The sequence below is a fragment of the Poromitra crassiceps genome (genome assembly GCF_964638095.1).
Source record: "Poromitra crassiceps genome assembly, chromosome: 4".
Lineage (NCBI taxonomy): Eukaryota > Metazoa > Chordata > Actinopteri > Beryciformes > Melamphaidae > Poromitra > Poromitra crassiceps.
In genome coordinates this window covers 955,410-982,909 of record NC_139626.1, presented here as the reverse complement: position 1 = coordinate 982,909, position 27,500 = coordinate 955,410, and the positions used below count along the sequence as shown (strand labels likewise).

Sequence of the window (27,500 nt, the reverse complement as noted above, 5' to 3'; positions counted from 1 at the left end):
GAAATGCCCATTCTGGCCTATTCTGGCACTGCGCCATGCCTGTTTGGCGTAAAGCGCATTTCGGGGCCTAAAGCCATGTTGCTATCTTCCCGAGGCAGGCGCAAGGCACGTTTTTTTTTGCGTTTAAGGCCAGTTTTTGCGCCTAAGGCCTGTGGGAGAATAGGGCCTTGAAAAAAGGTAATAAATCACAATATATCGCAATATATATATCGCAATGCTATCATATCCTGACTTAAGTATTGTGATAATATCGTATCATGGGGCATCTGGTGATCCCCACCCCTACTATTTACTGTATGATATTTCTCTCAGAAGCTGTTTGAGGGATAAAACAAACTAAAAATCTCAGTCTCTCCCTAAAAAAAACAACAACACATCAATAGCTGGATAAATATGATAAATATAACTTTCAGCCAATGGGATAAAAGTTGAGCGGCGGGGTGTGTTTTGAGGCAGGGTGGTCCGGCGTGGCCCCCCTTTGAGGGGCCTGGTGAACAGGGGCAGACGCCGTGCCCTCAGAAAGAGCAGCCTGTGTGAGGTCACTTCCTCTATTGAAGACCAGCCTGCGAGAGGTCACTTCCTCTATTCTCGGCAGCTCGCCACCTCGTCCTCGACTGAACCCTCCAGCCAGAGGCGAGAGCGTCTGTCTGCTCCTCGCCCACCGACTTCCCTGACCGTTTTTTTTACACGTCTAACTAACTGCAGCCATCGATACTCCTATCCTTCCTAGTGACCAACCTGTCTGAGGGTCACTTGAACTGCACGTTGTCCTTATCTATCGACCGCTCCTTATCAGCGACGGTGCAGACTGCAGGCGCTCCGGGCAGGGAGGGGTCAAGGCGCCTAAGTGTTCCCGTGTCATTTGGAAACTAAGGAAACTACCGTTTACAAGCCAATTTATTGATAAGGGGATCACGTAGTGCAGTGATACTCAACTTGCAGCCCGGGGGCCAGATGCGGCCCGCAACAGGGTGCAGAGTGGCCCCCCCGACCATTTTCTAATAATTTCACGTTAGTTTTAATTGTGAATTAGAATCTAATTCACATTAAAAACTAACGTGAAATAAAGTTTGACTGAGCTCCAGCTAAATTGTCAAATACTGCCGTCTGCTCGCTACCCAGGCACTTATGTATGTACTTAACCTAAATAACTTAACTTAACTAACTATCCGGTGTGCACAACATTGTCAGGCTAAACTCTGACTAGACTGACACCCCAAAAACCTACAATCCACTACAGAAAAATGTATATTGTTTGTTTATTAGCTGGCCCCTGGCCTCCTATAATTTCACGAAAGTGGCCCCCGGGCAAAGCAAGTTGAGTATGCCTGACGTAGTGGAACACGCAGGCCATCATGTAGGAGAGAGGAACAGGCTGACATCCCTCATGTTGTCCGCAGTGATCTGTCTTGTCTATATGTTCAGGCGGTATGATGCAAACCACGGAAACATTCAGTCAGACGTCCTCCACAGGCGGAGGTGATGGGGAGCGGGGGTGGTGATGGAGCAGCACCAACAATACAAGCTACACTTCACATGCAATTTGATTCACTTTTGCCGACAGCGAGTCGGGCGGCTGTGCAGCGAGCGGTGCCTCTGATCTCTCCAGCCTGGGTGCTTGATCAAAACAAATCACCGGCAAATCAATCTAAATAAACAAATCGATAAAAACCAACACGGTGATATAAAATATATATATATATATATATAATGTATTCAATATGGACGTCTGCAGAGACACTAATGCATTCTGAAATGTGCGAGGCATTTGAACTTGAAGCGTTACGCTTCACCGCTGTGTTCTCCAACTTCCTTTAGAAGTGAATGGTGAGGCGGGAGCTCGGGCGGACGTGAGGTGTTCAGTATTTACAGCCATATGACTCATAGCAGGAGAAAAGCTCAAGTATTTACCTGCAGCTCCTGCTGCCTACGAGCAGCTTAATGACTTCATAGGCGATGGGACGCTTTCTCCCTCTTAGCATCTCCTAAAATAAGTGAGCAGAAGATGACCTCTGCCCTCTGTGCTGTAAAGAATAACACAGCAGAGGAGAAGGAGGACCTGAGCTGGTCTCCTTTTGTTCTGAAGAACATTGTCATCGACGGCTCTTTGTCTTAAACACAACTTTTGACAAGGTTTCTCTTTCAAATAAACAGGCTTGTCGACTCCTGCTATTTTAAGCTGTGCTTAACTTAAACGGGCAAAACACCAAGGAGAACTGGGCTTGCCAACTTTCACTTAGTGGTGAACTGTGGAAAGTGTTGGCCATGGTATTTATTACAGACCATAAAAATAACCCAACTGATCAAATGTCATATGTGACTCAGAGGCCCCGGGGGACTTGATGTCATTTGCGTGACAGAAATCATCACTCCATCATTGTGGCCTCCAGAAGCGTGATGAGTGCTAACTCTGTTGTTCTACACACAAAAGGGGTCCGCTATGTATTCTTAGCTTCAGCACTGGACTTGCAATAGGAGATATCATATTCATGAGTCTACAAACTTGGAACGCCTGTGCATCTCAAATCGTTCATAACACGATCATGTTGTTATGAGAGTATGTACAAGACGCTCGCCCCCAAACCGAAGTAACAGCAGTGCCAATAATAGCCCAGGGCGTCGGTGGTCACCTAGTAATTCTGCTCACTCCTCACTGTCATTGATTTTCCTGGCTCGCTAACCCTGCGACTACGTACGTACACCTCGCTACGTTCAACCTTTCCACTGACCTCCTGAAAACTTTGTGCCTTTGGCTAACTACGAATGAAGTTCATGTTCCAACTGTTCCTTCTAGAGCTGCTAGCCTCTTAGATATTGACATGCCGGCGGTGGACACTCTGTTATGTGTATGTGCTGCTTCTGCACCCTATGGCTGTCCAGCCAACTCTCCTGCCAGAGCGCTGCTCCTACTCTATGGAGAGGGTAAACAACTCCCACGCTTCCCTCAAAGACAGTATGTGAGTGGTCCAGCATGAGGTCATTCTCGTGGAAAAAATACTAAATAAAGTTGTCAACATGGGGTTGGTTCTTTGGAGAATGACCCGGCTCGGTACGGGGCTGGTCTGGGCAGGGCCCGTCGTTTTCTCTGGACTTAACGGGCAGCGCGGCGGTCCAAAGAACAACTGCTGCACTCCCAAAGCTACTCTGTACCGGCCTGCTCATCACTCACTAACAGACAAAAGATCGAGCTTTTCTGTGACGAGTGGGGATGCGCAAAACTCGCGTCAAACTAACCTGCGTGTGTCACTATGAATTAAGGGTTATGGCAAATAAATAATTCTGTATTTTTCTAGTCAAAACATCCATTCATGGGGGAAAGGGGGGGGGGGACCCTGGAGGTGTTTTCAGTACAGGTGAGAGGAAGAGAGAGGAGGGTTGGTCTCTCCGTCATGAGGAAGGGAAGAAGAGCTGGGGAGGAGAAAGAGGAGAAGGACCGGGCGGAGTGTTTACTTACAACGATGTGTGCCGGTGACGGGGACCTGGCATCTTTAAGTGCTTGTCTACTCTGAAGACCTCCTGGTTGAACATCTAGCAGGGGCCATTTCATCTGTAGGTACTGGATGGCAGAAAGGAAACAGGATGCAAAGAAAGAAAGAAACGAAACATGTTAACAATGCAGAAAAAGCAAAGACAGAAGGAAAACAACTCAAAATCAGAGGAAAAAGGGAGTCGACATTCTCGGTGAGAGCATGGGTGTGGAAAGTAAAAAACATGAGGAGGCAGGTAATGGTCCTAAGGAGGATGGCACATGCCATGGGGTGAGAACGGCCTTGAGCATGTACCTGACAGTTCATACAGTAGTCCTGTAAACTAAAATCACACATTAATTTCACAAACACGGCACAACACTGTTACTTTGGTACCCAGGTTCCCACTCTGCGAGTAGGAAAATGGGCACAGATATGATTTGATGGTCGTTTTGAAGAATGTAGTTGACAGGTGTCTGCTTTCACTCGGTTGCAGGAACGGGTGTGTGGGTGGGGCTTATGGCTTTAAGATGACCTCATGCCATAAATGTGACCGTTGTCGACTTTTATTGGTCGCCACCTCGGAACCCATAAAGAGGTTAAAGTGTGGCGTCGCACCACGCTCCTCCTGACTGCTCCCATCAATGATTGACTTGGCCTTTATCAGAAGTCTCTCGCTCTCTCTCTCTCTCTCTGTGTGTGTGTGTGTCTCTCTGTGTCTCTCTCTGTGTGTGTGTGTGTGTGTCTCTCTCTCTCTCTCTCTCTCTCTCTCTGTGACACACTCAAGCAGAGAGACAGATAAGCAGAAAACAAGGGTCATGTCATGAGAAACATCTGTCTATGTTATGAACTGGGCGGGCGCTAAAGCTGGGTATTGGTACTCGATAGCTTTTAATGTATTGACAGAAATAACACATTACTTATTGAAACTTCTCCAGTCAAACGATACCTGCATTCAATCAAATTTTTGTACACAGATCTAGAAAAAAAAAATTGGTCTGGTTTGTGGTGGTGAAGTCGAGTGTTTTCCACACTTTGCAGAGTCAGAAACTAATAAATGCCTTCATGTATTTGGTTAAAACTTAAGTATGTCAATCTTATCAGGCTATCTTGCACAATGTTTTTTTTCACTCAAGTTTTTATTGGGTTTTCACAAAGATATAAACAAAAGATATCAGACGCACATCGGCATCAAGACAAAAAAGTAAAAACAAACTACACAAACAGAAAAAAACATAATAGTTGTCCAGAGATTATTTCCACATTCATACCAACTTATTGTAATTAGGTACTCATTTGTCCTGTCTCATATGTTCCATTTACAAAGATCTCCTGAACCATTTCCAACCACTATTCCTGTGTCCAGGTGTTAATGGTAATGGCTTTCTTATTGCTGCGAGTAACACTTTGATCAAGTAGAGATCCTATCTCATCACAACATGCTCAATGTTACCAAGATACATCACAGGGCATGTCTTTGAAATTTCATCGCCCAAAATATTATTCATCTCCACATTGACCTTTTCCCAAAACAACCTTATCTTTGTACAGTTCCAGAAAAGATGTGCTCAGCCTCCATATTCCCACACAGCCTCCAACACTGTTGTTGTGCGGCGAGATGCCTGCTTTTTATTCTGGGTGTTACAAAGAAGTGAGTTCATCTTTCTCAAATGTTGAGTGGCTCAGCGTCTGAGGGGAGGCCCACAGTCTCAGACTTTCAAAACCCCTGCTAACCCTAACCCTGCTATAGACCTTATTCCATTGACATCACTCACGTACGGGCACGCCCACCGCCGCCATGTTCTCGACATAACGCAGCAGCTCTTAAGTGACAACCTATGTGAGAGCAGTGTTTATAGGAAGCTAGCCGCCGTTAGCGTTACCTGTATCATTCCAATTGTGTTCGGATGGTGACCTGCGTTACACACGGCTGTAGTAATGACAGCAATAAAGTCCCCATGGTTTGTTTCTATCTCTACCGTCCACAGACGTGAAGGGAGCGAGACGGAGGATACGTCAGCAGCACAGGAGAGGTGTGTGGATAGTTAGGAAACTTTCTGACAGCTCCTCACAGCAAAGTCTGTTCACCTCGTTCTTTTGTTTATTTATTACAGGCATTAACGGCAGCATACAAACAACAACTCTGGGGTTTTTATTGCTGTCATCACTATCGCTATTTCGTAATGGAACAGAAACGACAATAAGGCCGTTACTATAGTTGTCAGCTGCAGGACGGTATGTCAACAATATGGCACTGTCCGGGGTTAGCGAATAAGGTCTATAGACATTCTCAGCCAGTGCTCCCCTGGTGGTGACCTTGCTGTAGTGCGTGGTCTAAACTGGGCTTATCAATGTCACGGCCATCCCGTTTGAGGAAATGAGGTCAGAGAGGCCTGTGGCATTAGTCAGGTTACTGAGAGGTTGATGGCCTGAGATTCTTCTACTTGTAAGCAGGGGGAACTACAGCCCAGTATTGGCAGCAACAGCAAACACCGTAAGATCAATAACCTGTGGAAAACTGCTTACTGCAGTTCAGTATATTCAAATAGCAGCTCAGATGGCCTGCCAAATACTCAGAGGAGTTCCCTGGATTTGCATAAAGTAAAATTTGCAGGGACGATGGAGGGACAATGGCAAACTGATGTTCATAAATTATGTCAAATAATCAAAACCGTTGGTGACCAAGTCTAGGGAAGTATCACATGATCAAATGGCCGGGGGTGGGGTGGGGGGTGGTGGGAGGGAGTGCCAAAATAAGATAGGCTTGTATCAAGAAACCCTGGGAGAGGTTGAGAAGAAACAAGGGTTTTTGGTGCTGGCTGGCTAGCTGAAACACAGGAGGGTTGCAGGCCTGTTTCTTAACCTTCTAGCTGAAACACAGGAGGGTTGCAGGCCTGTTTCTTAAAGGAGAATTTCGTTTTTTTTTAACCTGGACCCATCTCCTGGCAATAATTATGATTTGGCCACTCACCCAGCGATGTCCGCGGCGTTTCTGGCCGTCCTAGCGTTGTTTTGAGATCAAGTCAGTTGTAAAATGGAGCTGATTTGGGGCCAAGTGTGAGCCTGTCTTTCCTGCATCTAAATACGGTAGCTATTTTTATTCCTGTTTTCGCCACATATCGTAATAATGTGATCCCTCAACATCCACCAGAGTGATATTTCGCCCCAGGCCATTTCCTGGACTCTCACAGGGATCAAATTACCTCAAACGTGATCTCGGTCACCAAGTCTCGTGAAGTCCCGCGATACTTTCCTGCCGGCTGGCCAACTACAGGTACACGCTTTGCGGTGGTGGTTTTAGCGTAACCTATGTGGGGTTTGGCGTAACCTATGTGGGATTCGAAATAACGAAGGTTATGCCAAACCCCACATAGGTTATGCTAAAACCACCACCGCAAAGCGTCCTACCTGTAGTTGGCCAGTCGGCAGGAAAGTATCGTGGGACTTCACGAGACTTGGTGACCGAGATCACGTTTGAGGTAATTTGATCCCTGTGAGAGTCCAGGAAATGGCCTGGGGCGAAATATCACTCTGGTGGATGTTGAGGGATCACATTATTACGATATGTGGCGAAAACGGGAATAAAAATAGCTATTTAGATGCAGGAAAGACAGGCTCACACTTGGCCCCAAATCAGCTCCATTTTACAACTGACTTGGATGCTATTGATCTCAAAACAACGCTAGGACGGCCAGAAACGCCGCAGACATCGCTGGGTGAGTGGCCAAATCATAATTATTGCCAGGAGATGGGTCCAGGTTAAAAAAAAACGAAATTCTCCTTTAACCTTGGGGCCACAGATGCTTCTCTTGGTAGCCCAAAGGCCAAGTCATGAAAAATGGATCTGGTGTAAACTCAACATTCAACAGAGGCCCTCTTAATATGCAGCTCCCCCTAAGAAGACTTGTGACTAGTCATCTTGGCCTTGGTTCTTGGCCTCTGATGCAACTGGGACATACAACTCTCCCCTCACCCCCCAACAAAAACTTCCACATGTCAAAATAATGACAGAATGTGGTCACTCTGGTGTGCTCTTCTTCCCTATCCAAATCATTACAGCGCTCCTTCTCTTCCCAGTGCTGCTCTCTGTTTGTATACAGCTTCACTTCAGTGCTGCTCTCTGTTTGTATACAGCTTCACTTCAGTGCTGCTCTCTGTTTGTATACAGCTTCACTTCAGTGCTGCTCTCTGTTTGTATACAGCTTCACTTCAGTGCTGCTGTCTGTTTGTATACAGCTTCACTTTAGTGCTGCTCTCTGTTTGTATACAGCTTCACTTTAGTGCTGCTGTCTGTTTGTATACAGCTTCACTTTAGTGCTGCTGTCTGTTTGTATACAGCTTCACTTTAGTGCTGCTCTCTGTTTGTATACAGCTTCACTTCAGTGCTGCTGTCTGTTTGTATACAGCTTCACTTCAGTGCTGCTCTCTGTTTGTATACAGCTTCACTTTAGTGCTGCTCTCTGTTTGTATACAGCTTCACTTCAGTGCTGCTCTCTGTTTGTATACAGCTTCACTTTAGTGCTGCTCTCTGTTTGTATACAGCTTCACTTCAGTGCTGCTGTCTGTTTGTATACAGCTTCACTTCAGTGCTGCTCTCTGTTTGTATACAGCTTCACTTTAGTGCTGCTGTCTGTTTGTATACAGCTTCACTTCAGTGCTGCTCTCTGTTTGTATACAGCTTCACTTTAGTGCTGCTCTCTGTTTGTATACAGCTTCACTTCAGTGCTGCTGTCTGTTTGTATACAGCTTCACTTCAGCCTCCGCGTGTACCAAGGCCACTAAGATAGGGCCCATGTGCCGAATCTGGGCCTCCACAAAAACCTGCTCGGTCCATTTTCATGATTATTTCATCATATTTCATGAGTGAGGGAGGCCATAAGCACGTTAACCTGCATACCTCTGAGTGAGGGAGGCCATAAGCATGTTAACCTGCATACCTCTGGTAGCGACTAGGGATGGGCACGAGCACTCGGCTACTGGTTCAAGACATCAGTAATCGATTAAAGTTTCAACCATTCGGCTACTCGCTTAAAAAAAATCAGAATCCAACAAACGCAGGGGGGAATCCTGGTGCAAACGAGACAGACGGACAGACAGTAACACGCTTCTCCATTCAGCCAAGCAGACACTCGACAAATTACATCCCTTTCTCACCCCATTTGTGAGCCGCACGACTCAGTGTAGAGTCGACTCAGTGTAGAGTCGACTCAGTGTAGAGTCGGGCCGAATTTGAGCTACGTCGGGCGTCGTTTCCCGTGCAGTGTACAGGGGCGAGCAAGCACCGATGAACTGAGCTATGCTATATGCTAGCAGCTGCTAAGCTAAGCTGATGAACTGAGCTATGCTATATGCTAGCAGCTGCTAAGCTAAGCTCAGATGACGTTATCACAATCCGCTTTTTCTCTTCACAAAAAGCGCTCCAGGCAGCACTTTTCAAACCAGTACCCAAGTACATTATTTAATAAGAGTACTCGAATATTGAAATCATCAGTATATAAATGGGAGCTGGGGCTCTGTCTGTTTGTTTCTCTGTCCCACTGTGATGTCATAAATCCCACTGTGACATCATCACTGATGTCACGCAGCGGCCGAGCTGCAAATGCGAGCTGCAGAACGGGCGAGCCCGCATAGCGGGCGAGCCTAGGAATTGAGCCCGCGTAGCACGCAAGCTCCCTAGTTACTTAAAATGTCCATACCTAGTTAGCGACTTGATAATTCTGCAGTGTTGTGAATACATTAGCTCTGGTTTGTTTGTATCGCCATCTAGCAAGGATGACCACTACGTGTGTGTACAGTATGGTGTTTGAATGTATGTGTGTGTGTATGTGTGTGTGTGTGTGTGTGTGTGTGTGTGTGTGTGTGTGTGTGTGTGTGTTTGAATGTAAGTGTGTGTTGGTGTGCCAGTGTTGGTGAGAGAGTGAGTGTGTCGCGGCCCTTCCTGAGACTGTGTCTAAATCAGTGGTAATTAGCGAAAGAGTACACTGTGGGGTGTCTGCCAGTGGTAGATGCTGGAGGGAAGAGTTCACTGTGGGGTGCCTGCCAGTGGTAGATGCTGGAGGGAAGAGTTCACTGTGGGTTGTCTGCCAGTGGTAGATGCTGGAGGGAAGAGTTCACTGTGGGGTGTCTGCCAGTGGTAGATGCTGGAGGGAAGAGTTCACTGTGGGGTGCCTGCCAGTGGTAGATGCTGGAGGGAAGAGTTCACTGTGGGGTGTCTGCCAGTGGTAGATGCTGGAGGGAAGAGTTCACTGTGGGGTGTCTGCCAGTGGTAGATGCTGGAGGGAAGAGTTCACTGTGGGGTGTCTGCCAGTGGTAGATGCTGGAGGGAAGAGTTCACTGTGGGTTGTCTGCCAGTGGTAGATGCTGGAGGGAAGAGTTCACTGTGGGTTGTCTGCCAGTGGTAGATGCTGGAGGGAAGAGTTCACTGTGGGGTGTCTGCCAGTGGTAGATGCTGGAGGGAAGAGTTCACTGTGGGGTGTCTGCCAGTGGTAGATGCTGGAGGGAAGAGTTCACTGTGGGGTGCCTGCCAGTGGTAGATGCTGGAGGGAAGAGTTCACTGTGGGGTGTCTGCCAGTGGTAGATGCTGGAGGGAAGAGTTCACTGTGGGGTGCCTGCCAGTGGTAGATGCTGGAGGGAAGAGTTCACTGTGGGGTGTCTGCCAGTGGTAGATGCTGGAGGGAAGAGTTCACTGTGGGGTGTCTGCCAGTGGTAGATGCTGGAGGGAAGAGTTCACTGTGGGGTGCCTGCCAGTGGTAGATGCTGGAGGGAAGAGTTCACTGTGGGGTGTCTGCCAGTGGTAGATGCTGGAGGGAAGAGTTCACTGTGGGGTGTCTGCCAGTGGTAGATGCTGGAGGGAAGAGTTCACTGTGGGGTGCCTGCCAGTGGTAGATGCTGGAGGGAAGAGTTCACTGTGGGGTGTCTGCCAGTGGTAGATGCTGGAGGGAAGAGTTCACTGTGGGGTGTCTGCCAGTGGTAGATGCTGGAGGGAAGAGTTCACTGTGGGGTGCCTGCCAGTGGTAGATGCTGGAGGGAAGAGTTCACTGTGGGGTGTCTGCCAGTGGTAGATGCTGGAGGGAAGAGTTCACTGTGGGGTGTCTGCCAGTGGTAGATGCTGGAGGGAAGAGTTCACTGTGGGGTGCCTGCCAGTGGTAGATGCTGGAGGGAAGAGTTCACTGTGGGGTGTCTGCCAGTGGTAGATGCTGGAGGGAAGAGTTCACTGTGGGGTGTCTGCCAGTGGTAGATGCTGGAGGGAAGAGTTCACTGTGGGGTGTCTGCCAGTGGTAGATGCTGGAGGGAAGAGTTCACTGTGGGTTGTCTGCCAGTGGTAGATGCTGGAGGGAAGAGTTCACTGTGGGGTGCCTGCCAGTGGTAGATGCTGGAGGGAAGAGTTCACTGTGGGTTGTCTGCCAGTGGTAGATGCTGGAGGGAAGAGTTCACTGTGGGGTGTCTGCCAGTGGTAGATGCTGGAGGGAAGAGTTCACTGTGGGGTGTCTGCCAGTGGTAGATGCTGGAGGGAAGAGTTCACTGTGGGGTGCCTGCCAGTGGTAGATGCTGGAGGGAAGAGTTCACTGTGGGGTGTCTGCCAGTGGTAGATGCTGGAGGGAAGAGTTCACTGTGGGGTGTCTGCCAGTGGTAGATGCTGGAGGGAAGAGTTCACTGTGGGGTGCCTGCCAGTGGTAGATGCTGGAGGGAAGAGTTCACTGTGGGGTGTCTGCCAGTGGTAGATGCTGGAGGGAAGAGTTCACTGTGGGGTGTCTGCCAGTGGTAGATGCTGGAGGGAAGAGTTCACTGTGGGGTGCCTGCCAGTGGTAGATGCTGGAGGGAAGAGTTCACTGTGGGGTGTCTGCCAGTGGTAGATGCTGGAGGGAAGAGTTCACTGTGGGGTGTCTGCCAGTGGTAGATGCTGGAGGGAAGAGTTCACTGTGGGGTGTCTGCCAGTGGTAGATGCTGGAGGGAAGAGTTCACTGTGGGTTGTCTGCCAGTGGTAGATGCTGGAGGGAAGAGTTCACTGTGGGGTGCCTGCCAGTGGTAGATGCTGGAGGGAAGAGTTCACTGTGGGTTGTCTGCCAGTGGTAGATGCTGGAGGGAAGAGTTCACTGTGGGGTGTCTGCCAGTGGTAGATGCTGGAGGGAAGAGTTCACTGTGGGGTGTCTGCCAGTGGTAGATGCTGGAGGGAAGAGTTCACTGTGGGTTGTCTGCCAGTGGTAGATGCTGGAGGGAAGAGTTCACTGTGGGTTGTCTGCCCGTGGTAGATGCTGGAGGGAAGAGTTCACTGTGGGGTGTCTGCCAGTGGTAGATGCTGGAGGGAAGAGTTCACTGTGGGGTGTCTGCCAGTGGTAGATGCTGGAGGGAAGAGTTCACTGTGGGTTGTCTGCCAGTGGTAGACGCTGGAGGGAAGAGTTCACTGTGGGGTGTCTGCCCGTGGTAGATGCTGGAGGGAAGAGTTCACTGTGGGGTGTCTGCCCGTGGTAGATGCTGGAGGGAAGAGTTCACTGTGGGGTGTCTGCCAGTGGTAGATGCTGGAGGGAAGAGTTCACTGTGGGGTGTCTGCCAGTGGTAGATGCTGGAGGGAAGAGTTCACTGTGGGGTGTCTGCCAGTGGTAGATGCTGGAGGGAAGAGTTCACTGTGGGGTGTCTGCCAGTGGTAGATGCTGGAGGGAAGAGTTCACTGTGGGGTGTCTGCCAGTGGTAGACGCTGGAGGGAAGAGTTCACTGTGGGGTGTCTGCCAGTGGTAGATGCTGGAGGGAGTTATTGATTCCATGTCCTCGGTTACAACCCGTGCTTAGGGGCCTGGTCTTTCTCTACCACTACCACTCATTTATGAGCCCCAGAAGGCTTTTAGTTTTACTGCAAAGAAAATCGGGGTTTGTTTACGCTTGTTTGCATGTCCTGAGAGTGGAAAAAGGGAGAGATTGTAAAAACGCAGAGTTGTGGTCTTGTGGGTTTTTATGGACCCCCCAGCCTGGGCATTAACCCACCCTGGGCAGAGAGAGGGGGGGCGGGGGGGCTAGCGGTGGTAGAGGAGGAAGAGAGTGACGGAGCTGCTGTCATCTATGAGGTAATTCAAGACGGCGTCCATTGGTGCCAGAGGGGCTGGAGGACAGGCCGGTGCTGAAGAGGGGGAAGAGGGGGTGACATTGTGATTGTAGTCATGGGAAAGTCCTGCCATGTCAGACTGGTGGGCTCGACCCCGCGGCCCGCGCAGACAAACCAGTGTCCGAGCCAGATGCATGCGTGTGGACACAGGGCCCCCACACACGCACGGATTCAGACGCGACCGGACTGCAGCCGGGGAGGGGTCGAGCGAGGGGGAGGGGTCGAGCGAGGGGGAGGGGTCGAGCGAGGGGGAGGGGTCGAGCGAGGGGACATTCTGAGGGGGGGGGGGGAGGTTGAGAAGGGTAAAGGTGACACCCTAGAGTGTGGCAAACAGACTCCAGAGAGAGAGAGAGAGAGAGAGAGTGAAAGAGTGAGGCAGGGTGCCAGAGCGCATGCCCTGACAGGCGGCTCCACTTCAGCCCTGCTATAGAGAGGCAAAGTGACCGCCTACTTCCTGCTTCAGCACTGTACCAGAGATTTTGATCCACCATTTATTTTCCCATGGACATTTCGTAAAATGCTTATAAAAATAGTTTTACTTTGTCAAACCAAACGGTTCAGCTATATTTAGAATCGGGAGAGACCATAGAACATTTCACTCCAACCAAAACTTAAAAAAACAACAGAGAAAAAATATTTTCTTTAAATCCGGGATTTTTTTACGTTTTGGTGGGAGTGAAATGTTCTATGGTTTCTCCTGTTTCTAAAGCTGACCCGTTTGGTTTGACCAAGTAAAACTATTTTTATAAGCATTTACGAAATGTCTATGGGAAAATAAATAGCGGATGAAAATCTCTGGTACAGTGCTGAAGCAGGAAGTGACGTTTACTTTGGCTCTCTACTGCAAATGTTCTCACACACTAATCTCTCCTGCAGGTTTTACAAGCATGCCAAGGAGCACGAAGCCCTGGCAAGCACCCGGGCTTTCCGACACCCCCCCCCCTGCCCCCTCCCCTCCACGGCCTTGGCCTCCTTCCTCTCTCTCTCTGCCCGTCCGCCCGCCCGCTTCCCTCCTCGCCGCCGTGCTAACGGACGCACCGCCCGGGCTTGAGCAGGGCCATGACCTCTGACCCCTCTCTGCTGCTCCAGGCCGGCCCCTCCCCGCTCCCCACAACTCTCCCGCTATGAGGGGGCCCCCCGGGTAACTCAAGAGCCATTCCAATGTGACAAATTGCTCTGGAGTTCCAGGATAAGTCTCTCTCTCTCTCTCTCTCTCTCTGCCCCAACCAGCCCCCCTCCCTCTCGGCAACCCCCACCCGGTGGCTGTGCTCCGGCTCTGGGCTGAGCGCTAAACGGCTTCTCCCTCTCCCCCCTTCCCTTTCAGTCGACCCCCCCCTGCACCCCTCCTCGCCTGGCCAGCCCCACAATGGGAACTGAATGACTCAATTGTCTCTGATGAAGTGAAAGACAAGGGACTCCTCTAAATCCTTACAGAGGGATGAACTCACTCTCGCTCTCTGTTTCCCTGTGTCCTCTGGAGCTTTCCCATAGTAGCAAGCACAAGGGGGCAGGGGGTAGGGCGTGCTGATAAAGAAAGCAGGGTGGTCTCCAGGGAACCTTAACCCCCCCGTTCCCCCTCCCGCGATTTTGCTATCAAATTTTCGAGGGCCGCCTACTACTGGCACACTGGACCGCTCGGCCATGTTTGAGTGACTGCTGCAGAACCCAAGTTTGGCATGTCATGAGCAACAGAGTGTTAACCCAGTACACACGGACTGTCATCACGGGCCCTGGTACCAGTGTCACAGCTCATGGTGGACGGGCCCTGGTACCAGTGTCACAGCTCATGGTGGACGGGCCCTGGTACCAGTGTCACAGCTCATGGTGGACGGGCCCTGGTACCAGTGTCACAGCTCATGGTGGACGGGCCCTGGTACCAGTGTCACAGCTCATGGTGGACGGGCCCTGGTACCAGTGTCACAGCTCATGGTGGACAGGCCCTGGTACCAGTGTCACAGCTCATGGTGGACGGGCCCTGGTACGAGTGTCACAGCTCATGGTAGGGTTAGGGACCCTCACACACGTCTGCACAGCAGCTTCCACCACTGGTGTTACTAATTTAACAGGCCGGCACAGAAGCAATTTGGCCTAAAACACTCGTTCCTGGTAGCAGTGCTAATAGACTCTGATCCTCCCCGAAATAAACCACCATTATTTCCACATCTTATCAAACATTAACCAAACGTCAATACACGCTATCGACAAAGTGTGTGTGTGTGTGTGTGTGTGTGGAGGGGAGGGGGGGGGGGGGGGGGGAGGGGTTCTAAAACACTTCCTCATAAATCTTTAGTGTGAATGACAGGACACGGCAACTGCAGACTGAATTCTGCTCAGCTGCACTCGACGGGGCAACCTGCTTCTGTTCCATCAAGCCTCCATCTGATGTGTCTATCACATCACATGCTGCCTGTCAACCTGCTTCTGTTCCCTCAAGCCTCCATCTGATGTGTCTATCACCATCACATGCTGCCTGTCAACCTGCTCCTGTTCCATCAAGCCTCCATCTGATGTGTCTATCACCATCACATGCTGCCTGTCAACCTGCTTCTGTTCCATCAAGCCTCCATCTGATGTGTCTATCACCATCACATGCTGCCTGTCAACCTGCTTCTGTTCCATCAAGCCTCCATCTGATGTGTCTATCACCATCACATGCTGCCTGTCAACCTGCTTCTGTTCCATCAAGCCTCCATCTGATGTGTCTATCACCATCACATGCTGCCTGTCAACCTGCTTCTGTTCCCTCAAACCTCCATCTGATGTGTCTATCACCATCACATGCTGCCTGTCAACCTGCTCCTGTTCCATCAAGCCTCCATCTGATGTGTCTATCACCATCACATGCTGCCTGTCAACCTGCTTCTGTTCCATCAAGCCTCCATCTGATGTGTCTATCACCATCACATGCTGCCTGTCAACCTGTTCCATCAAGCCTCCATCTGATGTGTCTATCACCATCACATGCTGCCTGTCAACCTGCTTCTGTTCCATCAAGCCTCCATCTGATGTGTCTATCACCATCACATGCTGCCTGTCAACCTGCTCCTGTTCCATCAAGCCTCCATCTGATGTGTCTATCACCATCACATGCTGCCTGTCAACCTGCTTCTGTTCCCTCAAACCTCCATCTGATGTGTCTATCACCATCACATGCTGCCTGTCAACCTGCTTCTGTTCCATCAAGCCTCCATCTGATGTGTCTATCACCATCACATGCTGCCTGTCAACCTGCTTCTGTTCCCTCAAGCCTCCATCTGATGTGTCTATCACCATCACATGCTGCCTGTCAACCTGCTTCTGTTCCCTCAAGCCTCCATCTGATGTGTCTATCACCATCACATGCTGCCTGTCAACCTGCTTCTGTTCCCTCAAGCCTCCATCTGATGTGTCTATCACCATCACATGCTGCCTGTCAACCTGCTTCTGTTCCATCAAGCCTCCATCTGATGTGTCTATCACCATCACATGCTGCCTGTCAACCTGCTTCTGTTCCCTCAAACCTCCATCTGATGTGTCTATCACCATCACATGCTGCCTGTCAACCTGCTCCTGTTCCATCAAGCCTCCATCTGATGTGTCTATCACCATCACATGCTGCCTGTCAACCTGCTTCTGTTCCATCAAGCCTCCATCTGATGTGTCTATCACCATCACATGCTGCCTGTCAACCTGCTCCTGTTCCATCAAGCCTCCATCTGATGTGTCTATCACCATCACATGCTGCCTGTCAACCTGCTTCTGTTCCATCAAGCCTCCATCTGATGTGTCTATCACCATCACATGCTGCCTGTCAACCTGCTTCTGTTCCCTCAAACCTCCATCTGATGTGTCTATCACCATCACATGCTGCCTGTCAACCTGCTTCTGTTCCATCAAGCCTCCATCTGATGTGTCTATCACCATCACATGCTGCCTGTCAACCTGCTTCTGTTCCATCAAGCCTCCATCTGATGTGTCTATCACCATCACATGCTGCCTGTCAACCTGCTCCTGTTCCATCAAGCCTCCATCTGATGTGTCTATCACCATCACATGCTGCCTGTCAACCTGCTCCTGTTCCATCAAGCCTCCATCTGATGTGTCTATCACCATCACATGCTGCCTGTCAACCTGCTCCTGTTCCATCAAGCCTCCATCTGATGTGTCTATCACCATCACATGCTGCCTGTCAACCTGCTCCTGTTCCATCAAGCCTCCATCTGATGTGTCTATCACCATCACATGCTGCCTGTCAACCTGCTTCTGTTCCATCAAGCCTCCATCTGATGTGTCTATCACCATCACATGCTGCCTGTCAACCTGCTCCTGTTCCATCAAGCCTCCATCTGATGTGTCTATCACCATCACATGCTGCCTGTCAACCTGCTGCTGTTCCATCAAGCCTCCATCTGATGTGTCTATCACCATCACATGCTGCCTGTCAACCTGCTTCTGTTCCATCAAGCCTCCATCTGATGTGTCTATCACCATCACATGCTGCCTGTCAACCTGCTTCTGTTCCATCAAGCCTCCATCTGATGTGTCTATCACCATCACATGCTGCCTGTCAACCTGCTCCTGTTCCATCAAACCTCCATCTGATGTGTCTATCACCATCACATGCTGCCTGTCAACCTGCTCCTGTTCCATCAAGCCTCCATCTGATGTGTCTATCACCATCACATGCTGCCTGTCAACCTGCTTCTGTTCCATCAAGCCTCCATCTGATGTGTCTATCACCATCACATGCTGCCTGTCAACCTGCTTCTGTTCCATCAAGCCTCCATCTGATGTGTCTATCACCATCACATGCTGCCTGTCAACCTGCTTCTGTTCCATCAAGCCTCCATCTGATGTGTCTATCACCATCACATGCTGCCTGTCAACCTGCTCCTGTTCCATCAAGCCTCCATCTGATGTGTCTATCACCATCACATGCTGCCTGTCAACCTGCTTCTGTTCCATCAAGCCTCCATCTGATGTGTCTATCACATCACATGCTGCCTGTCAACCTGCTTCTGTTCCATCAAGCCTCCATCTGATGTGTCTATCACCATCACATGCTGCCTGTCAACCTGCTTCTGTTCCATCAAGCCTCCATCTGATGTGTCTATCACCATCACATGCTGCCTGTCAACCTGCTTCTGTTCCATCAAGCCTCCATCTGATGTGTCTATCACCATCGCATGCTGCCTGTCAACCTGTTCCATCAAGCCTCCATCTGATGTGTCTATCACCATCACATGCTGCCTGTCAAGCTGCTTCTGTTCCATCAAGCCTCCATCTGATGTGTCTATCACCATCACATGCTGCCTGTCAACCTGTTCCATCAAGCCTCCATCTGATGTGTCTATCACCATCACATGCTGCCTGTCAACCTGCTTCTGTTCCATCAAGCCTCCATCTGATGTGTCTATCACCATCACATGCTGCCTGTCAACCTGCTTCTGTTCCATCAAGCCTCCATCTGATGTGTCTATCACCATCACATGCTGCCTGTCAACCTGCTTCTGTTCCATCAAGCCTCCATCTGATGTGTCTATCACCATCACATGCTGCCTGTCAACCTGCTTCTGTTCCCTCAAACCTCCATCTGATGTGTCTATCACCATCACATGCTGCCTGTCAACCTGCTTCTGTTCCATCAAGCCTCCATCTGATGTGTCTATCACCATCACATGCTGCCTGTCAACCTGCTCCTGTTCCATCAAGCCTCCATCTGATGTGTCTATCACCATCACATGCTGCCTGTCAACCTGCTTCTGTTCGATCAAGCCTCCATCTGATGTGTCTATCACCATCACATGCTGCCTGTCAACCTGCTTCTGTTCCATCAAACCTCCATCTGATGTGTCTATCACCATCACATGCTGCCTGTCAACCTGCTCCTGTTCCCTCAAGCCTCCATCTGATGTGTCTATCACATCACATGCTGCCTGTCAACCTGCTTCTGTTCCATCAAGCCTCCATCTGATGTGTCTATCACCATCACATGCTGCCTGTCAACCTGCTTCTGTTCCATCAAGCCTCCATCTGATGTGTCTATCACCATCACATGCTGCCTGTCAACCTGCTTCTGTTCCATCAAGCCTCCATCTGATGTGTCTATCACATCACATGCTGCCTGGCAGCCGGAGCATGGCTTGTTCCTTTGCTTCTGGATTAAGAGCCAGGGCTCCAGGCCAATCAAACCAAATGTGCTAATGTAGCACCCAAGCCCCTGGGACAGAGGATGAGGTCCATCGGTGGTACAGGCTGCACCACACATTCCGGCCATGTCAACAATGTGAGAGAGGAAGGGAGAGAGAGAACAAGGGAGAGAGAGACAGAGAGAGAGGGAGAGGGAGAGAGAGAGAGAGAGAGAGAGAGAGGGAGAGAGAGAGAGAGAGAGGGAGAGAGAAGGGAGGACAGGAAGGGAGAGGAGAGAGATGGAGAGAGCAGCTTGGGTTTAAAGTCAGCATATGGATCATGGGTGTTGCTCTAGAGTCCTGCAGACCCCTGGCCCATCTGTGGCCATAGGGGTCGCTTCATAGTGCAGACATGAGAGAGCTATTCACACGCATGGTGGATGTGTGTGTGTGTGTGTGTGTGTGTGTGTGTGTGTGTACACACACACACACACATCCACTCTGACATGCATACTTGCACCTGAGCAGTAACGCGCTCAGCCACATTTGAAGCACCTCTGGTCCACAGGCCCTGCTGCCCCTTATAGGGAGAGTGAGTCCACGCAGAAAGGATGTGCAGGGATCAAGGCTAGTGAGAGGAGCCCATTGAAAGCAGTGTCAGTTAGCTGTACAGAGCTTAAGAGATTAGTCCGTCCAGTTTAACTACATTATTCTACAGCGTTAAAAAGAGAGCAGAGCTATTATTGTCTTGATCTGCTGTGGATATTGCTGGGTGTCTTTGTCCTCACTCACAGGTGCAGGGGAGGATGTCAACACGCGCTTATACAAAGATCATTTGTTGAGGCGGGATAGTAATTTTCTGTAATTGAGGGCGGGAGAAACGTAATGCAATACAGACCCTTTGAAATCCCTCAGGTCAAAAAGAGTACCCCCCCCCCAATCCAACCAACTAGCCTATACGATACATTGCTGTGTGTGTGTGTGTGTGTGTGTGTGTGTGGAGTAGCACTCCAGAGAAATGGATTTGCAAGCCGTAGGAGGGAAATAGCATTATGAAGCGCAGGCCGAAACCGGGCGAAAGTTAGTCGACACGAGAGGGCCCTTCATGACTGCTTCAGTTCTTCTAATGCACATTTTATGAGTAAATATTAAAGAAAAAAAAGCGTTGAAAAAAGCCGCCCCACCAGCTCATGATAGCCAGAGGCGTTTTGCAGGAAAATAAAAGTGGAGTGTGGGAAGGCCTGGGGTTTGTGTGCCCCGGGGCGGGAAGGGGTCCGCTGGGCCCATATTTACTCCAAAGCCAGAACCGCTAGGGGGTTCCACCGGCCCTGACAGCGCCGAGGCCGCCGACCTGGCTGCTGCAAAACCCTCCACTCCTCCACTCCTCACCTCCTATCCCCCGCCCTCTTTGCCAACAATCTCCACCTCAAACTCCACGTCTCTTCACCTCCACCTCAAACTCCACGTCTCTCCTCCTCACAGACAAACTCAACCTGACACTTTTATACCAGCTTTTTCCATGTGCACGTGACCTCTCCTTCCTCTCCGCCCAACTCAGGCTTACTCACCTCTTCAACTGAAGCCTGGCTCCGTGCAAACAGGCTCGGTTTGGAACATCTCAAAAGGTATTGTTGTGTGTGTGTGTGTGGGGGGGGGGCTGAGAACTGCGTAGTTTATAATAGATCTTTTTTTTCGTGTGTGCCCTTTCTTTAGATATATGTCCATGAACTCTTGAGTTTTATCTGGGCTGTTGTGGAAGTTAGTAACGCTCTCTTAAACACAGGTTCCTGCGATAAGTACGGTCTCGCTCTGACACTGTTTACTGAGCAGGTGTGGACAAAATGAGCTGTTCAAACAGCAGCTGATTGGCCGGCAACGTTTCAAAGGATTGCGCAACGGTGTGGCCAACGCCACATCGTCTCCTCGGATCAAAGAAATAGGAAAAAGCTCTCCGCCAAGTCGGACTGGACGCCGGTCGGCGTCGGTCGGTCGTGCATGTGAAGTGGCTATTTTGCGGGCTAACAAATTCATCGGATGATGACGACGGACCACCACAAAAAGTCACAAACCTGAGGGCACACACACACACACAGTCTCCGAGGATGTGCGTGGGTGACACTATTGCAGTGGGCCTCCGACACACACTGACTTCTCAACAAGCCTCAGAAAGTAAACAGCGTTCCATTTCTGACTTATGCCCCCCCCCCCCCCCCCCCCCCCGTATCCCCTCCTTGCCTCTTCTTCTGTCCCTCTGGCTGTGTCACCCCCCCCCCCCCCGTATCCCCTCCCCGCCTCTTCTTCTGTCCCTCTGGCTGTGTCATTAAGAGGAGCTCTTGGCTGCTCTATAAATAGTGGCAGGAAGGGTGAAGGGCAGCAGGAGCTGGCTAGTCTTCCATCAGAGCCACTAATGAACAGGCGCACTGGCATCTTTAGCATCAGGCCGCCTGCCTCCTGCTCTCAGGTGCTCCTCCTGCTGTTCTTCCATCTTGGTGACGCTTTTTTTCTGCCTTTCTTCCTGGCTTGGACACAAATATAACCTTGGCTGCCTTCTTCCCTTGGACACAAATATAACCTACCTAATACAACTCTGGAATGCTTTCATTGGCTTCCTTAAAGGAACTATTGGCCGCTTTTCAACCAGCTTTGCATCCCTGCAATGTGGTTAGTACAGTTAGCATAATGCAGATGAACAATGTTGAACTTGCTCCCATGTTTCCTGCAACCCAAGAGCTCCCCCGTTCGTCTGCCAGCCGAAAGGCCCCGCCCCCGCCAGCTGGTATGGCTCGTTAAGGCTCGTTAAAGCCCTCAATCCGATGTGTGTGCATACGGAAATTTGTGAGAGCAATCTGCAGTTCGAATAACGGCCATGCGGGGCCGGCGCAGCTTCAACATCTGCTCTACTTCCTAGAACCAGTGATGACGTCACTGGTTCTAGGAAGTAGCCGCACCCCAGAGACAGAGAGAGCAAAAAAAAAAACTGTTGATGTTTTTCACAACTATGTCCTGACTTTGGATCGACAGAGCTACGGTTGAAGAGCGGTGAATACCGGTAGTTCCTTTTAATCACTACGGTGACAAACTGAGCCAGTAGACTACATGCACAACTCCTTTACTTCCTGAAATAAGTCCAGCTTCTTTATTTCCTGTCCTACACTATTGGATGAACTGATTAATCAGGTGTGCCTGATCATTGTTGTGACTGCAGCACACCTGACATTAATCACTTCATCCAATAGTGATGACAGGAAATAAAGAAGCTGGACTAATTTCAGGAAGTAGTGGAGTTGTGCATGTAGCCCGTTGCCAGTTGCTGAAGACGTGTGTCTCTAAACTGCAAGCCACTTTGAATTCAAGCATTTGCCATCATCATCAAGAGTCTGATTCAACCTGCACGAGTGGTAATGACAGTCTGCAGTAGACCCTTATCTCAGGTGGGGGAAGTGGAGAGGCCTACGGGGTCAGTTCCTACGGGGTCAGTTCCTATGGGGTCAGTTCCTATGGGGTCAGTTCCTACGGGGTCAGTTCCTACGGGGTCAGTTCCTATGGGGTCAGTTCCTACGGGGTCCGTTCCTACGGGGTCAGTTCCTACGGGGTCAGTTCCTATGGGGTCCGTTCCTACGGGGTCAGTTCCTACGGGGTCAGTTCCTACGGGGTCAGTTCCTACGGGGTCAGTTCCTACGGGGTCAGTTCCTACGGGGTCAGTTCCTACGGGGTCAGTTCCTACGGGGTCAGTTCCTGGACCTTGCCGGTTGGAGTTGACCTACTTGGAGGCGACGTGGAGCAGCTGAACAGGCATGTCTGCAGGGCCTAGAGGTGTGTCTGAGCCCCTTACGCAAGCAAGGGCCAGGGCAGGCCTGGGGTGGGGGTGGGGAGGAGGGGGAGGGTTGGGCAACCCATACACACACTCCATGCTTTACCTTTGTTTGCAGGACGTAGGGCTAGGGGAGCGTAGCAGGGAGGGGCAGAGTTAAAAAGGTGAGCAGCAGCTCAGGGAGAGCTGCTGAGGGAGAAGAGAGAGAGAAGCTGATTGCAGCAGCGCCCACGTTGTGCTGGAGAACAAGGCTGTGTTTCTGTATTGTGCTGGAGGAGAGCTGAACGCTGCCCTTGATGTTGGGAGTCTGGTTTTGTTCTGCCCAGAGTTCTCTATGAATTAGTTAAATGCTAGACTGGATATAAGGAAGCTAGGAAACATGCCTCAGAGGGAGAGAGTGTGTACACTACACTCACAGGGCTTCACAAAGACTTCCCATATTCCTGCTGAAAACACCATCGCACCATCACACACACTTCCACCTACGCATATTCATCCATCAGAAAGCATTATGTGGAAGGCATCACACACACACACACACACACACACATCAACAGGCAATTAATCTTCACAAAAGAATCATAGAAACAAACAACAAACATTCAGACTGTTCTGGTCTCTCTCACACACACACACACACACACACACACACACACACACACACACACACACACACACACACACACACACACACACACACACCACACACACACACACACACACACACACACACACACACACACACACACACACACACACACACACACCTTGAAGCGGTACAGCCTCCATATTCATGAGGCCTACTCCCTCAGCATACCTAAAGCCCAGGCTGGATTTGGAGCTTTTTCAACTCAAAATCTCAAATATGGTTTCAGGTTGTGGCTTTGTAGCCAAACCACTAGGCTAATGCATCCGCTTTAAGCCATCTATTTTGGCTTCAATTAGACTGAACTGAACCTATGATTGTTGTTACTAGAGATCTGCACCATATTATTATTATTATTTATTGCCGATATCGATATGTCGATATTTCTCAACTCTTTTGGCCGGCTGCCAATGCCGATATATGCGCACCCCCCCCCCCCACACACACACACACACACAATCTCAGAGAACATGAAGTCTCTCCAGCAGTGAAATTAACACATTATTATGCCTACTCTCAGATACAGAGATAAATGCTTTTCAAAATAAGAAAACTATTTTAACTTTATGTAAAACATGCCATATTTTTCATTTATATAACATTTTCTTTCAAACAAAACTGTAAGATCCATCCTACTTAAACTAGCTTGGATGATATCAGCATGTTCATATGATGTTTCATTTTAAATCCTTTATCAGCCGATAGCGATGAAGTGCCGATAACCCGGCCTGCATTATGATCCCAGTCCGCCCCTGTTTTTAACTATATCGCCCAGCCCTACTCATGATATAATATACAGTCTCTAGTGTATGATTCAACTTTTCCCATGTTCTAATCTAGTGTAAAAAAGCAAACAAACTGAAAAAAGAAAAGAAAAAAAGAAACAAAAATCGCAATAAATCGTAATATCGAATCGCAATAATCGTAGAATCGCAATACTTAAGAATCGCAATATAAATCGAATCGGCACCCAAGAATCGTGATAGTATCGAATCGGGAGATAAGTGAATCACCACAGCCCTAATATATATACCGTATATACTATTTTCCCACACCAGCACGTACAGGCACACTCACACAGTGCGTACAGGCTCACACACACACAGTGCGTACAGGCTCACACACACAGTGCGTACAGGCTCACACACACACAGTGCGTACAGGCTCACACACACACAGTGCGTACAGGCTCACACACACACAGTGGGGTACTGCCGCTTTGCTGCGGTCGCTTAATGAATAAATAAGTAATAAGGGCCTGGTTATTGGAGCTCATTAAAATGGGAGATGCTTCCATGACAATAAGACCTGAGGAGGAGGAGGAGGAGGAGGAGGAGGAGGAGGAGGAGGAGGAGGAGGACGAGGAGGAGGACGAGGACGAGGAGGAGGAGGAGGGGCTGTGTGGCTCAGGCCAGCGTGGGTGGCTCCTCCCCCCCCCTCTCCTGTCCCTCCATAACCTGACCACATGCCCCCAGCGCTCACCTCCAAATCAACCCTGCCAGCTCCGCCCCCCTCCTGCCCTCTGTACCCCCCCCCCCCCCTTCCCTGACACACAGCAACACATCTTCATGCACACACACACAGCATACAGACAGCAGCAAACACAGGCTCGCAAAGCAACACACACACACACACACACACACACACACACACACACACACACACCTCTCTCATGGTTAATTACCACTTAGCTCAATCACATGGTGATCCGTCCATACGAGTCCCCCAGCCTCCTCCCCCGCAACACAAACAGGGGCACACATGCCAATTATTGATGAATCTTTAATATGGTGTTTTACAAAGTCTCCATCTCGTTTCCTTCCACTGAGCAGGTGATTACTCTTCCAATAGAGCTGAACAGTCACGTGACATCTTTTGCCCCGGAAGTGACTTTCCTATTCATTTTCTCCACAGACATTTCGAAAATAAATCCTTATATAATGTTTTTTAAGGCTGGAACCAAGCCAACCCGTGACCTACTGAATCATGAGTGACCATAAAACATTTCAGTCGGAGCAAAAACAAAAAATAAAGATGGCGAGGGGGTAGGGGGGTGGGGTCAAAAAAACCGTTTCACCCCCGGTTTTTTATTTTTGCTCCGACTGAAATGTTTTATGGTCCCTCATGATTCAGTAGGTCACGGGTTGGCTTGGTTCCAGCCTTAAAACTCGTTAATATAATAATTTTTAAAATGTCTACAGAGAAAATGAAGGGGAAACTCACTTCCGGGGCAAGAAATGTCACGTGACTACGTGACTGTTGAGCGGCACGGTTTTATCTAAGACCTTAGCTGCAGTGGAGTACGAATAAATTAACTTCATATAATATCACTAGAAGGTTGAAATGAAGTGGCCTGGGCCAACAGCTAACTTGCTCCGTTTGCTCCTCCCACCTTGCTTCTGCAGCTAGCCCTGTATAAAACCCCCGGACAAAAATCCCACGCCGCGATAACATGTCAATAATGAGCTGAGGCCATGTATTGATCAGCTTAATTTTGCATCTATTAGCTGGGGAACGGCTTTGCTCCGGGGGCGAGGGAAGCCGGGCGCTAACACGCACCGACAGGCTGGACGGAGATCATTACAACTGATGTTCACACACACGCTGTGATTGACACGCAGCTAAGGCAGGAGAGAGCCACGGCGCCCGCCTCCCCCGCACACCAAACTAATGATACACCAAACGCGCGCTGGTGTGTGCGTGTGTGTCTGTGTGTGTGTGTGTGGTGTGTGTGTGTGTGTGTGTGTGTATGTGTGTGTGTGTGTGTGTGTGTCTGTGTGTGTGTGTGTGTGTGTGTGTGTGTGTGTGTGTGTCTGTGTGTGTGTCTGTGTGTGTGTGTGTGTGTGTGTGTGTGTGTGTGTGTGTGTGTGTGTGTGTGTGTGTGTGTGTGTGTGTGTCTGAGCATGATAGAGTGAGAGGCAAAGTGTGTCTATGTCAAAAGAGAGTGAGAGGAGAGACGCACGTCTTTGCTAATTGGCGCAGTCAGACAGGGAAGCTGATAAAAGAGGAAGAGCATTTAGTGGAGCACCTCAGCTTTGTGGATCTGATAACCTCCTAACCCTAACCACGTCTGTGCCATCGAGATACAGGCGACTACACCTCGGCAATGACCCAGAATGCACCGTCTCATCGGATACTTTCTTAATTCGAGACGTTTTGCATCGGCGAGGTTTCAAATCCTGAGGCGTTCCGTAATACAAACTCTGTGTTTTTCCCCCCCGCAAGCGAAAGCTAGCTAGCTAGCGTGCACCCCCCCCCACCGTGTCAACACAGCATGCTGGAGAGAGAGAGAGAGAGAGAGAGAGAGAGAGAGAGAGAGAGAGAGAGGAGAGAGAGAGAGAGAGAGAGAGAGAGAGAGAGAGAGAGAGAGAAGGTCTTAACGCATCCTGACGCGCTCTTCCTCAGATCTGGGCGAAGTGACGAGAGAGAGGCGGACGGCTCCGTCCCAACAGGGCGTGCAGCAAACAACACGCTATCACGCCCTTTCCCTCGCGCGCTCACCTCTCCACCACAACGTGTCGGGCTTAGCATTGATGCAACACACCGCAATATTATACTATGGGATGCTGCATGCTATCCACACAGAGAGAGAGAGAGAGAAGAGAGAGAGAGAGAGAGAGAGGTAAAGGCTAGCTGCTAGAACTGCATGGGACAGAATGTGTATATCTATGCGTTTTTTCTGGGGAGGAGGTCTTGTTTTGTGCCAGAGAGGTTCTATGGAGGTGAGGTCAGGGGGGAGAGAGAAAACCCTGGGCTACAAACTGTGTGTTTTGTCAGCTGAGGGATGTAGCGGGGGGAGGAGGGGGGGGAGGAGGGGAGCCATCAAGTTGAACATTGAACTTCACAGTAGTAGCTGCCTTTCTATGCCTCGTCTTTTGATGTTACCTCCAAAGCAAAAGGATCAAAGGCTTGGAGTGTGGCGTGGGGAAGTCCCAGGCTCTTAGCCTGCCAGCCTGTGATATATGCAAAAGTCTACGCCAAAAAGAGAGAGAGAGAGAGAGAGAGAGAGAGGCAGAGAGAGGGAGGCAGAGGAGAGAGAGGAGAGAGAGAGAGAGAAGGCAGAGAGAGAGAGAGAGAGAGAGAGAGAGAGGCAGAGGCAGAGAGAGAGAGAGAGAGAGAGCGAGAGAGAGAGGCAGAGAGAGAGAGAGAGAGAGAGAGAGAGGCAGAGGCAGAGGCAGAGAGAGAGAGAGAGAGAGAGGCAGAGAGAGAGAGGGGGGGGAGGCAGAGAGAGAGAGAGAGGCAGAGAGAGAAAGAGAGAGGCAGAGAGAGAGAGAGAGAGGGGGGGGGGGTAGAGAGAGAGAGAGAGAGAGGCAGAGGCAGAGAGAGAGAGAGAGGCAGAGAGAGAGAGGGGGGGAGGCAGAGAGAGAGAGAGAGG

General features: G+C 49.9%; 1 protein-coding gene across 4 annotated transcripts in view; it reads right to left on the bottom strand.

Annotated features, from left to right (window-relative positions):
• Nucleotides 1–27,500, bottom strand: part of tcf7l2 (transcription factor 7 like 2) — a 170,234-nt gene that overhangs the window by 108,227 nt on the left and 34,507 nt on the right. For all 4 annotated transcript variants that reach the window (XM_083635491.1, XM_083635488.1, XM_083635489.1 and 1 more), the window contains exon 4: nucleotides 3,455–3,556. In XM_083635491.1, coding sequence (XP_083491617.1) covers nucleotides 3,455–3,556 — 102 coding nt within the window. The remainder of the gene's footprint in view (nucleotides 1–3,454; nucleotides 3,557–27,500) is intronic.